Raw genomic sequence first — 16,243 nt, forward strand, 5'->3', positions numbered from 1 at the left:
TGGGTTCACAATTTTGAGCCCAAAACAAAACAACAGTCTTGGAAAGGTGCCATTCCCACTCCCCACAGAAGAAAAAATTCAAAAAAACTGCTTCTGCCATTAAGGTCATGATCACCATGTTCAGGGACTGTGAAAGTGTGATTCTCATTGAAGTGATGCCAAGAGGCAGTTCCATTAATTCAGACGAGTGTGTCAACATGTTAACAATACTCAAGACCCATTTCCAGCAATTTCAGCGCCACAGCAACCCAGGATATGTTTTGGTACAACATGATAACGCTCAGCCCCCCAAGTCTGAGAACTGCTGAACACTTCGGAAAACAGGGCTGGGCAGTGTTACCCCATCCACCCTTCAACCCTGACCCAGCCTTCTTGGGCTTCCACTTGTTTGGGCAAGGATTGGTACCAACAGGGCAGGCACACCCTCGTTTCATGCTGGAGGAAGGCCGTAGAACAGAGTGGAGATACATGGAGAAATAGGGTGTATAGATAAAACAGCATTCTCGCTTGTGTGTCATTATGATTACGCTCAATAAGGAATTATTGAACAGAAAAAAATGTGTTGCATTACTTTCTGGCAACCCTCGTAGTAGAGTCCGTAGATGTATTGTTAGAAATGGCAACTGCTAATTTAGGTAATACCTTGGAAATGAAAAATTTGATGGTCCAGTGGTCAATAGGAGGGCATGGCTTTCAACTTCAACTCATGTTTTGATCAATATAAACAAAATTTGAAGGACTTTCTGCATCAGGTTATCACTGGCAATTAATTCTGGATTCATTGTCATTCCCTATAAATCAAGTAACAATTAAAACAGTGGGTTACTTCCAGTGAATCTGCAGCAAAAAAAGGTAAAGACAATCCCATGGGTAGGAAAATCATGGCAGTGATGTTTTAGGAATGCTAAGGGTGTCGCTCTCAAAGACTTATTAGAAAAAGGAAAAAATGCCCACTGAACAATACTACAATGAGATATTCCGGTACTTTGGCAATAAATTTGGAGAGTCATGTCCCATTTAGCAGTCTGTTGCCCCCACGATAATGCACCATCACATTCATACAAAGGCTTCACTCTAAAACTGCAAAGTGCATAGTGAATAACTGCTACATCTTAGGTATTCAGTTGACATGTCTGTCTACCATATCTCCTTGTTGCCAAACATGAGGAAATGGCTCGCATGAAGAGGTCATTGAGTCATTGTTGAGACATACCAGTATTTTACAATTCTTGACAATTCCTATTTTTTTGAAGGAATTAAAAAATAGCTTGAAGCATTTTAAAAGGAAATGTTTTAAGAAATAGCTTATTTTTTAAATAAATGGCATCCTCATTCCTAACAGTTATTGCTTTCCATTGTGTTGTGTGTCCACCAAATGCTGGAACAGGATTGTAGAAAATGATGGCTGTGAAATATATTAGTTAGCTACAATTGTCTTCAAGGCGGGAAGTTGATCTTATCTGTCTAGTTTCCATATCTTTCTCCATTTCTACAATTTCTGCATATGCGTGTTTGCTGTTCCTGTGAGATACAGTACCCTCTCACTAGTAATGTACTTCCCAGAGCTCAAATGCCCCAAAGGGTTGTTCCTGATTGTCTTACATCCCCAGTCTTTTTCTCATAGCATTTCTCTCTCTCTCTCCCCTATGTGTTTCTCTGAAACTGAGAGATTTTCTTCTATAAATTTAAGAAGTGTTTTTTTTTTTCATATTAATCCCCCTTTACACCAAAGCAAACACAAGTGACTGCACATTTGCAAACAATGCCAAAAATGTACTACTTGGGATTGGAAAGATTAGATTAGATGCATTAGATGTACTTTTTCATTCCAGTAGATACACAGTGAGAAGTTCCTCCAGCTTGTAGACCATATCAGAAAAACAAAAATACACAATAAATATTTACAAAGAAGACTAAACACGCTAGTATACCTTCCACAAATCCAAGTGAAATGGTCCTCGTTGATATGGAATAAGCTGAATATATTTTTATTTAAAAGGTAATAGATAGTGTGTTACAAAACACACAAATGTTCAGTGTACTGAAGTGCATATGTTAATTCCTACACTAATGTAGTCATGCATCATCAAATAGAAAAATCATTTTACAACACCTATTTACAATTATAACTTTACTGCACTGAATTTGTGGAATAATTTAGGTGTATCAATTGGTATGTAAATGTGAAATGCATGGTGATAGTGCACTTAACACTGAATTGCAGTTGCAGCTTTGCTTAGCATTAGCCAAAACATTGCACGTATGTTGGTTGACACTTTTTTCTGGCTTCTATTTACAGCTGACGAGAAAACTTAAATGGAGAACACTAACTAGTGATGACCAACATAACCTAAAGAGTGGCTAGCATTTACACTATGGTTATTAGCGACTGGAAACATTTAGGTTATTGATTACTTTGAATTCCAACAGTTGCGGTTTCTGATATCTGCAGTGACATACGCAAAGTGCTTCGATGCTTTATTGCAGTATGTATAAGGAAGATAACAACAATAAAATATGATAAATGAAACTTGAAGTATGCATGTGACCTGCCACATAAGCTACTTAATAAACTCTATTGTAGAGGTCATGCAGCATGATCCTGGGTAACCCATTTTTGTTTATCATGAAAAATATAATATAACAGTGATACATAAACTGTGTGATTACAGATAACATGAATTTAAGCAACAATAATTATCAAGTCTTTCATAGTTTTGATTTTAATCAGCATAACAGATACACATTCAAAGAAAGATACAGATCTTTTTACCAAGTTTAATGAAAAATTCAGTATGCCAGTTACATTGAATGTGCAGCAATGTAAACTCATAGAGGCTCCTATTTTTTGTGGCAGTCTATTCTAATTTAGTGTGATGGGTTACTTAATTTCGAAATATCACAGTAACTATCACCATTAATGAAATGACGGACAAATCACCATAAAGATGATGAATAAGAATAAGGCCAAAATCAACTTCTTTGTCAAATAATTTTCATAACATGATGTGTGAGAGATTCCAGAGCAACCGACACTGCCATTCCTGCAGTGTAGCATGTTGGCCAATAGCCACATTAAAGTGGGTAAAGTGTGTTTGTTTTCAAGAGACAAAGCATAAAACTCAGTATGGGATCATAAGCAGAGGTGGCTCCCCTTCAGAACAAAAGGGTACACTCCTCCAGCACTGAGAACAGGAATGTGTTCCTGTGCTTGGGCCAAGTTATTTTGTGCGATTTCTACTACAGCTACTGCTACCACTATCCGCACCCTACCCCCACTTTATAACAATTTTTAGTATTAAAATTTTTTATCATTGTCTATGAAATGAGTGGTTTATTCTTCTTGCAGAATGGAGTCATTCGTGGTACCTTACTGGCTCTGCGTTTTATGGGAAAAGACCGTGGTGGCAATGGAGGAACTGTTGTTAATACTGGCTCAAATGTTGTTGTAAAGCCATATGTAAGCATTCCCATTTACACTGCCACTAAACATGCAATTGTTGGTTTCACACGTTCATTTGGGGTAAGTATTTTTTCTTCCTTTACTCTAGGAACTTCTTCACTTTCACAAGTGTCACAATATGTTGGGGATTCTGGTCATTTAAACTTACTGAAATGAGAACATTTTTATAAGCCATTATTTTAACAAATTGGAGATCTCAGTACTGAAATTGTGATGTTAGTCTGGTAGATATCTTTCTCTCTGTTACTCTCTTTTTTGCCTCATCCTCACTAAAAGATCCCCCATGGGAACAATAAAAAATAATATCACCAGTTCATACTAGTTGCTTTCATACTGCCTTTTATAAGACGAACTACACTGAAGAAATCTCTAGCAGGCATGTAATTTTCTTGCAGTTATTATTAGCTCTTACTTTTTTTTGTAAAATAATATCTCAGTAACGGTACTTCAAAGCATGGGTTGTTGATGAATTTCATTCATCTGAAATTATCACCTGAGTTAAGGCATCATGTTGCAATGTTACGACAGGTTTCCTACTCGTCATCTTAAGATGAAGTATTGAATTCATGTCTGGTTTATTCATTTATAGCCAATGGATCACAGACTCTTCTGTTGAGGGCCGAGCAAGTGTGCCAATCATGTGCCTCTGAAAGAGATGGCATGGCAGGTGGAGTGGATGGCATAGACTAGCAACTCAAGGACATTCTGACTCCCCTACACCTTTGCTGGGGGTCCTTACACCACTGGCCACACCTCTTCTGTACACATGTGTTTGGCCCACCTGTTGGAACATCACATGAGGAGTCCGTGGTTTAACAGCTATAAAGGAACAAACTGGACATAAACTTGACTCTTTGCATTAAGATGATGGCACAGCGGGACCCACCTCCTCTTCCTCAAAATCACCCTCTCCAAACCTTCCAGGAATTTCTCACTTCCAGCCTTGCCTCTCAATCTTTCTTGAAAAACCTTAATCCTACTCCCAACATCACCACAGCCAAAACCCAGGCTATCCGTGACCTGAAAGCTGAACGATCAATCATCATTCTTCCGGCTGACAAGGGTTCCACGACCGTGGTACTTGATCGTCAGGAGTATGTGGCTGAAGGACTGCGTCAGCTTTCAGACAACTCTACATACAAAGTTTGCCAAGGTAATCCCATTTCTGATGTCCAGGTGGAGCTTCAAGGAATCCTCAGAACCTTAGGCCCTCTACAAAACCTTTCAACTGACTCCATCAACCTCCTGACCCCACCGACACCTCACACTCCTACCTTCTACCTACTTCCTAAAATTAACAAACCCAAACATCCCGGCCGCCCCATTGTAGCTGGTTACCAAGCCCCCACAGAATGTATCTCTGCCTACGTAGATCAACACCTTCAACCCATTACATGCAGTCTCCCATCCTTCATCAAAGACACCAACCACTTTCTCGAACGCCTGGATTCCTTACCCAGTCTGTTACCCCCCCGGAAACCATCCTTGTAACCATTGATGCCACTTCCCTATACACAAATATCCCGCATGTCCAGGGCCTCGCAGCAATGGAGCACTTCCTTTCATGCCGATCACCTGCCACCCTACCTAAAACCTCTTTCCTCATCACCTTAGCCAGCTTCATCCTGACCCACAACTACTTCACTTTTGAAGTCCAGACATACCAACAATTAAAGGGAACAGCCATGGGTACCAGGATGGCCCCCTCGTATGCCAACCTATTTATGGGTAGCTTAGAGGAAGCCTTCTTGGTTACCCAAGCCTGCCAACCCAAAGTTTGGTACAGATTTATTGATGACATCTTCATAATCTTTGGTTCCATCAGATTCACCTGGTCCTACTCCAAATCCCATGCCACTTTCCTTGACGTTGACCTCCATCTGTCCAATGGCCAGCTTCACACATCCGTCCACATCAAACCCACCAACAAGCAACAGTACCTCCATTATGACAGCTGCCACCCATGCCATATCAAATGGTCCCTTCCCTACAGCCTAGGCCTTTGTGGCAAATGAATCTGCTCCAGTCCTGCATCCCTGAACCATCCCTGAACCATTACACCAACAACCAGAAAACAGCTTTCGCATCCCGCAACTACCCTTCCGACCTGGTAAAGAAGCAAATAACCAGAGCCACTTCCTCATCCCCTCAAACCCAGAACCTCTCACAGAACAACCCCAAAAGTGCCCCACTTGAGACAGGATACTTCCTGGGACTGGATCAGACCCTGAATGTGGCTCTCCAGCAGGGATACGACTTCCTAAAATCCTGCCCCGAAATGAGATCCATCCTTCATGAAATCCTCCCCACTTCACCAAGAGTGTCTTTCTGCCGTCCACCTAACCTTCGTAACCTCTTGGTTCATCCCTATGAAATCCCCAAACCACGTTCCCTACCCTCTGGCTCCTACCCTTATATATATATATATTAAAAACAAAGATTCCAAGACTTACCAAGCGGGAAAGCGCCGGCAGACAGGCACAATGAACAAAACACACACACAGAATTACTAGCTTTCGCAGCCGATGATTGCTTCTTCAGGAAGGAGAGGGAAAGACGAAAGGATGTGGGTTTCCCCTAAGGGAAGTCTTTCCGCTCCCGGGTTGCGAAAGCTAGTAATTCTGTGTGTGTGTTTGTGTGTTTTGTTCATTGTGCCTGTCTGCCGGCGCTTTCCCGCTTGGTAAGTCTTGGAATCTTTGTTTTTGTTCTCACTATTTCACATTCTGGAATTTTGATGTTTTCTTTCCAAATTGGACCACTGTTCTAAACACATACAGTTGACTGAAGACTTCCTGGTGTTTTCAGGACCCTTACCATGAGAAGATAACTGGTGTACGCGTACTTGCTGTCTGCCCTGGTGCCACTGACACAAACCTTGTGAAAGATGTAAGGAAACAGCTGCTGTCACCTGAATATGAGAATGCTTGGCAACGAGATACAGCAGGAGGGGTATCACAAACGTGAGTTTCATTTTAATTCATCTGTTGAGGAAAAGTAAATGATTTGTATTTTTCCAATATTTATTCAGATATTAATTTGTCTCTTAACTTTATTTACTGCTAATAACAATGAATAATCATCATACATTTGATGATACGATGTATTGAAAAATAATCATAAGTACGTGGCAGTAATTGTGGGCCAGGGCAACTTGACAAAAATTTAATAGGATCACAAGGACCCTAAACTCTATTGAGATTTTGGAAAGTAGCTGTTCAAAACTGGAAATTTGTTTTGACCTCATACTCAACCTCAATCGTAGGATAATACTTTCAGCAAATCTTATTATCTGTCAGGTAACTGTCATTGCTCGCATTTTATCAGTTATAATAATTTGACATTCAAGATGAGCACCCTTGTACTCAGTTTTTATACTTGCTACTTTACACTAGGCTGTTACAACTCAAGTGACCGCCAGCAGACATCCAGGTGCCCATGGGCACATGTGTACAGACAGGCAAACAGCGATGTGCTTGCAGTCTAACAGCCGGGCCATAGCCCTTGTGATCATACTGCCCTAGCAGAGTGCTCGCTGGTGCAAGGGATGGCCAACCAGCTCATGCATATGCTGAAAATGTACAATAGAGCTATCTGGCTGGTGTCTATACTAACTGCAACTGTCCATGGGTGAGCAGAGGGGTGCTGGGTGCACCTGTGCCCCATGGGGCAGTGTTGGAACAGTTTGCCTTACAGTATACTGTTTTAAACTTCATTTAATTACAGTTTAATTCTATGGAGCAAGGCACTCTTATCTGGTGGTTTCACTAGCCAGTGCACAACCATGAATGACTTCTTGACTTCGCCAGTTCCCTGTTTGTGTGTGTGTGTGTGTGTGTGTGTGTGTGTGTGTGTGTGTGTGTGTGTGTGTGTGTGTGTTTTTTCTTTCAACAAAAAAGTCACTGGCAATGTGAATTGTTTGATCTGCATAGACTCTGCTGGCTCTGTGTGTGTGTGTGGGGGGGGGGGGGGGGGGGGGGGGAGGGGTTGCTATTGCACTTGGAAACATCCATAATGTCTTCCTTGGTGCCTTGCTGTAACTGTTTTCCCTAACACAACTGTCAATGCAAATTTTCAGACTGCATTGCAGATAGTTACCATCATAAAGCATCTTCATTCCATGTACCATCTTGTTGAATACAGGTTACTATTGAACAATGGAAAATGCAGGATGGAATGGAACAATATTATGAAAAGGAAAGTTGCTACTCACTATATCAATATCTCCACTATATGGTGAGTAGCAAGTTTCCTTTTGATAATATTGTTACAGTTTATTATTATTATCATCATCATCATCCTACTACTACATTTTTTCCTCACCTCCACCACTGGAAACTATTTACAATCATGTAACAGTCAGTGTCGATTGGTTTCCTATACACAAAAATCAACTAAACAGGTGCCTGCCTCTTTTTCAACTAGTGCATCCAAGAGAGGTAGCTTGCCACTTCACTGGTTAAATTTAATATTAGGATTAACACTGTGTATGTGATCCTTTTCCCTATGAAACTGGAGCTACATCAAGGAAGTGTCATTGATGTACCAAAGGAAACTAGATAGGTGAGAAGGCACAGAACTGAGAGTTTCTAGAGGCACCTCTGTAGAAGTGACACCACATAGGGATTAATCTTTATGGTGTTTTGAGTTATTTTCTGCTTGTTAAACATCTCAACAAATGAAACTGCCTGGCGGATTAAAACTGTGTGCCGGACCGAGACTCGAACTCGGGACCTTTGCCTTTCACGGGCAAGTGCTCTACCAACTGAGCTACCCAAGCACGACTCACGCCCCGTCCTCACAGCTTTACTTCTGCCAGTACCTCGTCTCCTACCTTCCAAAGCTGTGAGGATGGGGCGTGAGTCGTGCTTGGGTAGCTCAGTTGGTAGAGCACTTGCCAGCGAAAGGCAAAGGTCCCAGGTTTGAGTCTCAGTCCGGCACACAGTTTTAATCTGCCAGGAAGTTTCATATCAGCACACGCTCCACTGCAGAGTGAAAATCTCAATCTCAACAAATGATGCAAATTATTGATGCTGTGCTTTCAAATCTTCGACTTCAGTGCTAATAGCCCTGACAGACTTTTGACAGTTGGCGAGTAGGTGAACTGGCACTACTAACAATTGCTTAGCCATCATGTTACACATACTGACATCGTTGTGCTGCTGTTTCTACAACTACCCATTCTCAATCACTTGGTGACAAGACTGACAATAGAAATAAGTGGCAATCAAGTAACATTTTAACATTAAGATTTAGTTCATGCTTCTCTGTGGACCAGAGGTGCCAGAAGTTGCCAAACTTCTTTCCTTGCACTTGTAACATTTCAGACCACACCCAAAAACTTACAAGATGTTGCTGCATTGCCTTCAGAAGCAGATTAATGTGCAAACAGCAGCAGTCAGTAGTGCTCCTGAAGACAGTGGCAGAAGCAGCTGTTGAAAGTTCAAGCATTTTGTTTGAAATGGTATGGCTCGTATGTATATCAAGAAGATTGTAGTTAGGCATGCTACCAATGCTACCATGAAAGACTTTAAGAATGCAGAAGCTGTCTACAAATTTAGTTTATAGAAGTCTGTGTATTGGTGTCTTGATAATCAGTTTTGGCTTTGTACTAAATTTGAGAAAATATAAACAAAATCATATCAATGGACTTATAAAATAAAGTTTACAATGATGAGCATCAAGAGTGCTGTTAAATATAAGTTACAGATGAATGAAACTGTATGTATGTAACATAGAAAAAATATATATGTGACAAATGAGGGTCATCCAGTGATTGTTTACTACGCCCAGTGCCAGATCGCACCGCCACAATAGCAAGTGTGCCAGTTAGCTTCTTCCCCCAACTCAGTGTGAGCTGAGTTTTGTTGGCAAACAAGTCATGTCTCTTTGTTCTGTAATGTTTGATAATACCAGCACCCATCAAAAATCACACCAAATGCGAAGTGCGTAGTGTCCCTCATTTTCTGAATCCACAAAATGTTGGTCCCATCGAAATTTATTGGCAAATGAAGAATGTTTATGGTAGAAGTGCAATGAACGAGTCTTCAGTGTCGTGGAATGTTGTTGCCAAAGATGTTTTTGATTCAATACAATATGCAGCCTTTAACATCAGCTCGAGCACAGCAAGAACTTCAGTATCTTAAGTGGAAAATATTCAGACATTCTCCTCACAGCTCTGACTTGCCGCCCAGTGATTTTCACTTGTTACCAAAACTAAAGGAAATTTTGGGTGGAAAACAGTTTGCAAATGATGAAGACCTCGAACAAGCAGTGATGTCTTGGCTCAGATCGTTGGTAGTAGAGGAGTACAACAAGGGAATTGAAAAATTGGTCACATGTTACAATAAGTGTCCTGACAGTTATGGTGACGTCATTGAGAAATAAATTAAGGCACCATAACTCTGAAAATGAAATTATGTTTTGACATTTAGTTTTTATTTTGTTATGCCAGGATATCCTTTACCTTCTGGACAACCCTTGTATATTAGAAGGTGCACAATGGAATACCTGTCGTATATTTCTAATGTGTGGCAGAATCTAAATTTATAAATAAACTTACTAAATTTAATATGTGTAAAAGCTAAAGATCAGCTCATTTCTCATGTGATGAAAAGAATGAATATATTATAAGCATAAATGCTAAAAGCATAAAAACTATTTTAATGTGCTTGAAGGCATAGCTGTAATTAGCTGTATTACAAACACTGAGAATAATTATGGTCAGTGAAGGCTTCAGTGAGACCCTCAGTATATTTTGAGAGGGACTGCACGTCACTGCAGATGCGACGACCACAGATGGCTAGGCTGTACAGAAGGGAGTTCTTGGTGTGGAATGGGTGGCAGCCGTCGAAGTGGAGGTATTGCTGGTGGTTAGTAGGTTTGATATGGATGGAGGTACTGATGTAGCCATCTCTGAGGTGGAGGTCAACATCTAGAAAGGTGGCTTGCTGAATCCTTCACAGGACCGTAATTATCCTCCTGTCCTCGTACAAAAACAAATCTTCCATGCCTTATTTCTCCAGTCTCCCACCAACTCCCGAAGTCCCACAGTCCAGCCACAGAGGAGCATTCCCCTCATAACTCAGTACCATCCGGGACTGGAGCAACTGAATTACATTCTCCGCCAGGGTTTCTATTATCTGTCGTCGTGCCCTGAAATGAGAAATGTCCTGCCCACTCTCCTTCCCACTCCTCCTACCGTGGTATTCCGCCATACACCAAACCTACACAATATACTCATCCATCCTTACACAGCCCCTGCTCCCAATCCCTTACCTCATGGCTCATACCCCTGTAATAGACCTAGATGCTAAACCTGTCCCGTACATCCTCCTACCACCACCTACTCCAGTCCGGTCACTAACATCACCTATCCCATCAAAGGCAGGGCTACCTGTGAAACCTGTCATGTGATTTACAAGATAAGCTGCAACCACTGTGCTGCATTCTATGTTGGCATGGCAACCAACAAACTGTCTGTCCGCATGAACGGCCGCTGACAAACTGTGGCCAAAAAACAAGTGGACCACCCTGTTGCTGAACACGCTGCCAGACATGATATCCCTCATCTCAATGAATGCTTCACAGCCTGTGCCATATGGATCCTTCCCACCAACACCAACTTTTCTGAATTGCACAGATGGGAACTTTCCCTGCCATACATCCTACATCCCCGTAACCTCCTGGCCTCAACCTTCATTAGTCACTGTCCTCACCCATCCAGCCCCCTCCCTGTTCCCATTCCAGCACTACACAACCGTCATTTCACTGCCACACCCAGCCTCTTAATTTCTTTTTATTTCTCTCCTTTCTGCTACTTAACCCCTTCCCCCTCCGCACCTTCTCTCCTGCCCTCCCTCTAAACTGCAACACTTCACTGGCCGCCACTCACACCATACTATCCCTCCCCCTCCCCGCTCCAGCCTCCTCCTTGCCCCCACCCAGTCGCCACTCCATCAGGCACTGGTGCTGCTGTCCGCAGTGTGGTTTCATTTCTCTGAGACTGCAGACATGTGTGCAAGTTGCGATTGCGTGAGTGTGTGTGTGCGCGTGTGTATATGTGTGTCTACTGCTGACAAAGGCCTCAATGGCCGAAAGCTATAATTGTGTGAATGTTTTTGTTGTGCCTATCACGACTCAGCATCTATGCTATGTGGTGAGTAGCAACTTTCCTTCTGTGGTATTGAAACATTTAACAACCAAATTCTTGTTTTATAATTCTATTGATATGTTTTTTATGTATATTTTCTAATTCTTAGACTTTTATCATGTTTAAAGCCAAAACTGGTTATCAGTGTTAATAACATCACATGTGGTCAAGACATTGAATTTTATAATCTAATCCAATACAAAGGTTAGAGTGTGTGCAGAATAATGTCCCCAGTAGATGTGCAGTTGGTAGGGCACATGTGGAAAGAGAGGTAGTGGTGGCGATTGTGGTCAGGTGCTCCAGGGAAAATGCCGAGCACTGGAGGGGGTGTGCCATTGTAAACTGAAGCCTATGCTCACATTTCTTGTAAATGTTCAGTGGAGCTCCTCCACACTGACATTTTCATGGTAACCATTCACAAAGATTTATTGTTACGTCTGCTTTAGTTAGTGTCTAAAAAGAATTCCACTGAAGATGCAATAAAAGCAGCAATTTATTTTTTCTGTCTTGTTAACCATTTCTAACTTGCAGAGAAGCACCGTGAGTGGTAAATTTGGAGTAAAACGTACATTTATTTTGTTGCCATATTAAAATTTGATTCATTTGCCGAAACAGAGTGGAGTTCACTCAGTCTCACCTCACTAACATGTTGTGCAGACACTGTTGCGAGGGAATTCTGAAACCATGGTGTATTCAGTGTAATGTGTAATGTCTTAACTTATGTTGTTCCAAAACCCACAGCAGTTTTCATTTCACCAGCTATTAATAACCGTTAAAATTATATTCTTTCATTGAAAAAGTCTGTAGTTAGTGGAATAATGTGGTAGATAATGAAGTTTTGCATAATAAACATATGGAAAAAACTCTCCTCTTTGCCTGCAGCCATTTGCCAAAATATCATTTTGATACCTCAAACTGTTTATGAAATATGAGGAATATTGTGGATATTCCATTCTGGCTTTATCGCTGGCTTATGCAGTCACAAATGAGTGTGCTAAATCAGATCAGTTTTCTTGAAATTGGTGACAGATAGAGACCTCCACCCAACTCTAAAGAAAAATTAAGTATTAAAAACAAAGATTCCAAGACTTACCAAGCGGGAAAGCGCCGGCAGACAGGCACATGAACAAAACACACAAACACACACACAGAATTACGAGCTTTCGTAACTGGCAGTTGCTTCGTCAGGAAAGAGGGAAGGAGAGGGAAAAATGAAAGGATGTGGGTTTTAAGGGAGAGGGTAAGGAGTCATTCCAATCCCGGGAGCGGAAAGACTTCCCTTAGGGGAAAAAAAGGACAGGTGTACACTCGCACACACACACACACACACACACACACACACACACATATCCATCCGCACATACACAGACACAAGCAGACATATGTCTTGATATGGATATGTGTGTGTGTGTGCGAGTGTACACCTGTCCTTTTTTTCCCCTAAGGGAAGTCTTTCCGCTCCCGGGATTGGAATGACTCCTTACCCTCTCCCTTAAAACCCACATCCTTTCATTTTTCCCTCTCCTTCCCTCTTTCCTGACGAAGCAACTGCCAGTTACGAAAGCTCGTAATTCTGTGTGTGTGTTTGTGTGTTTTGTTCATGTGCCTGTCTGCCGGCGCTTTCCCGCTTGGTAAGTCTTGGAATCTTTGTTTTTAATATATTTTTCCCATGTGGAAGTTTCTTTCTATTTTATTTACATCATCGAAAAATTAAGTATGTTAGCTAAATTTCATATGCAGTAACATATAATATGATACACACCAAATCATAGTGACTCCTATTTTTCATTGCAAACTATTTTGGATAATAAATGGCAATACCACAATATCTGTGGCCATTAATGATGGGCTCATCATCATGAAGTTGGCATACAAAGCTATAATTAACACAAAAGTGAAATTTGTTTGTCAAATATTTTCTCTAAAATCATTTGCGAAAGATTGCAGGATTTCGATTCTGTCATCACCGGTAATTCAAAAGTTGGCAGAAAATGTCGACTTGCCCTTACGAACAAATGAATGAACTCACTCAGCAGTTTGGACAAAAATTGGCCACTGCACATCAGCCGCAGTATCCTGTGGGGGGCTCTACTGGTCTCCTCAGGAAGTCCAAATAGCTCTATTTTTTTATACAAATTTATTTGTATGCTCAGAATCAACAAACACAATCCAGTTTGTTTAGACATTATGGCATTCTACTATGATACTTCTTACATGGAATTTATAGATTCTTTTAAGCTGTGTCATTGTTTTATTGTTAATGTGTTCTGGAAATTCTCAGTTGAAATACAGATGATGGGAAGAATCAAGATATCTACTTATCATATAATTGAAGTGGTAAATGGCAGGGTGACAAATGCCAAATCAAAAGATTGAACTTATAACTGCTCTATTTGAGAATGTGGAGAACCAAAAAGCATTAGTGCTGTGTGTGTGTGTGTGTGTGTGTGTGTGTGTGTGTGTAATGGGGGAGGGGCAAGGGGTATCTGGGGATGTTTAAGGAATGTGGCCCCAGTGAGCTCATCATGGTACATTCAGAAGAAATCACCCCTTTTTCACGATAAAATAGCTAGAGTAGATTGAGAACAAAAGGGGAGGATGAAGTGTATGTAGAGAGTCAAGTAGGTGCAGGTATGTAAATAGGTGAATCAAGCTAAAGAGAATTGATGGAGAACTATTGGGTGGGGGAGGGGGTGAACACGTCTGAGCTGATACTGGAGAGAGAAACAAACTTCGACTGCGTGCTCATTGTCACTTTGTGGCAGGAAGGTTACCAGCATGGGAGGTCACCCACCAAGTGGCTTATTCTTCTAGTTCTAGCTTTGAGGGGGTGAACAGGGCTGAGCTGATACTGGAGGGAGAAACAAACTTCGACTGCGTGCACATTGTCACTTAGTGGAAAGAAGGTTACCAGCATGGGAGGTCACCCACCAAGTGGCTTATTCTTCTAGTTCTAGCTTCCCTCAAATCCAGTTCCAGAGTGACATCATTTTGAATATTCAGCTTCTGTCAGTGAAACGTTTAATATATGATGCATAGCGGTCACTTGCACTCAACAACATTAGCTGATGATTGTTACCTGTAAATTAGTACTCTTAGATGCCCCAGGGATAATGCAACAGAAGTGGGTGCTAGCTTTTATGAGGTAACTAGGAGTACTGTGTTAATCTGGAAACACGCCATCAGATTGTCCTTCAAGTGTCCATTATGGACAATAGTGCTAATCCCTCAGCACTGTGTTATGTGAAGGAGGTGGGTAAGGGAACACCTGGAATGGAACATGTCATTGGCATTAGGTTATCATCACTGATCAGTGCAAGATTTGTTTGATGCCTCATTATCATCATGGAAATGTGTAGAGATGGCCGCACTTGCAATATCAATGTTCAGCAGGAAGTGAGTCACTCACATATTGGGATAGTATTATGTATGGATGTCAGATGCATCTCATTGTATCAAGGGTAATTTGAGAGTGGTTCAGTATTAGAAAGGATGTTTCAACCTATTGTCCAGACTTACAGTCAATAATCTGATGACAGGCTTGTCTGTGAAAGGCAGTGATGCAGGAGCACACCATGCCCACCTTAGGACCACCTCCCTTTGGGAGGCGAGAGTCAACCAAATGCAAGTGCTTGCTGCAGTATTTGCTGACAAGGCACTGATTGAGCATTCTATGGGCAAGTTGAAACTTACATCTTTGCAAGAATCCTCCTCACACCAGTGATCTTCGGAGGGTCATAGTTGAAGAATTTCTCAGGCTTGAACAGTAACTTCTCAAGCACTGTGAAGTATGCTGAGGAAGATCCATGTATGTTACACAGCCCAAGTTGGAACAGTACAATAGTGAATGTTACCCAGCAGCACTTTTGAAGAGACTACCTCTTTTTTTTTTTTACATTGAAGATTTTGTTTGTTTTTGTTTCATAAGGCTTATTCTTCTAGTTCTAGCTTCCCTCAAACCCAAACCCACATGCTTTCAGATATGTATGTGATGCAGTACTTTTGTGGGCAGTTTATATCCTTACCCACAACTAGTATTTGCTCTTCTTCAAGATGGCGATGTATGAACAAATCCACTGTCCTACCATGGGCATTGACAGAGCACTTTTGTTCATCACTTTGTTTATGGACCACCTAGAGGAAACATTCCCGCTATCAAAGATCCTCAACTCTGTCTGGTTCAGATTCACTGGTGATATCTTTTTGATTTGGACTCAGTATCATGAGACTCTTGCCATTTCTGTTGAGGAAGAAGAGTCTTTGAAAGATTAATTCAGTGCCCGAGCAAGATGATGAGTGGCACCTTCATTCATTCCACTGTTTTTTATTGTTTACAAACAGGACAAATTTGAAAATATGGTATGGTTTCAACATAATATGATTTTAAAATCTGTCCAGTCATTTTGCACCCTCAAAGGATTAAAAAAAATTTAGAGTCATCTTATAGTACTGGAAGATATATACACAAATCACATTGCTTTACACAAACTAATACTATGAGTGCATGTTAACTTCAGCGAACTGGAAACTGAATGTGTTGGACCAGTGCAATGGGAAACATAAAATATTACTGAAGCATACAACATTTCTGAAAAGTGTCACATTTGTTAACCGAAAGTGATATAACAGTG

General features: G+C 41.2%; 1 protein-coding gene and 1 non-coding gene across 3 annotated transcripts in view; one reads left to right on the top strand and one right to left on the bottom strand.

The window, feature by feature from the left end:
• LOC126354772 (15-hydroxyprostaglandin dehydrogenase [NAD(+)]-like) overlaps window positions 1-16,243 on the top strand; it is a 93,347-nt gene that overhangs the window by 38,176 nt on the left and 38,928 nt on the right. For both annotated transcript variants that reach the window (XM_050004668.1, XM_050004667.1), the window contains exons 4-5: window positions 3,350-3,523; window positions 6,269-6,423. In XM_050004668.1, the coding sequence (XP_049860625.1) occupies window positions 3,350-3,523; window positions 6,269-6,423 (329 nt within the window). The remainder of the gene's footprint in view (window positions 1-3,349; window positions 3,524-6,268; window positions 6,424-16,243) is intronic.
• On the bottom strand, window positions 8,167-8,241 carry Trnas-uga (transfer RNA serine (anticodon UGA)). The gene has a single exon. It is a non-coding gene; the product is annotated as a tRNA-Ser (tRNA).

Source organism: Schistocerca gregaria, chromosome 3 (assembly GCF_023897955.1).
Source record: "Schistocerca gregaria isolate iqSchGreg1 chromosome 3, iqSchGreg1.2, whole genome shotgun sequence".
Taxonomy (NCBI): domain Eukaryota; kingdom Metazoa; phylum Arthropoda; class Insecta; order Orthoptera; family Acrididae; genus Schistocerca; species Schistocerca gregaria.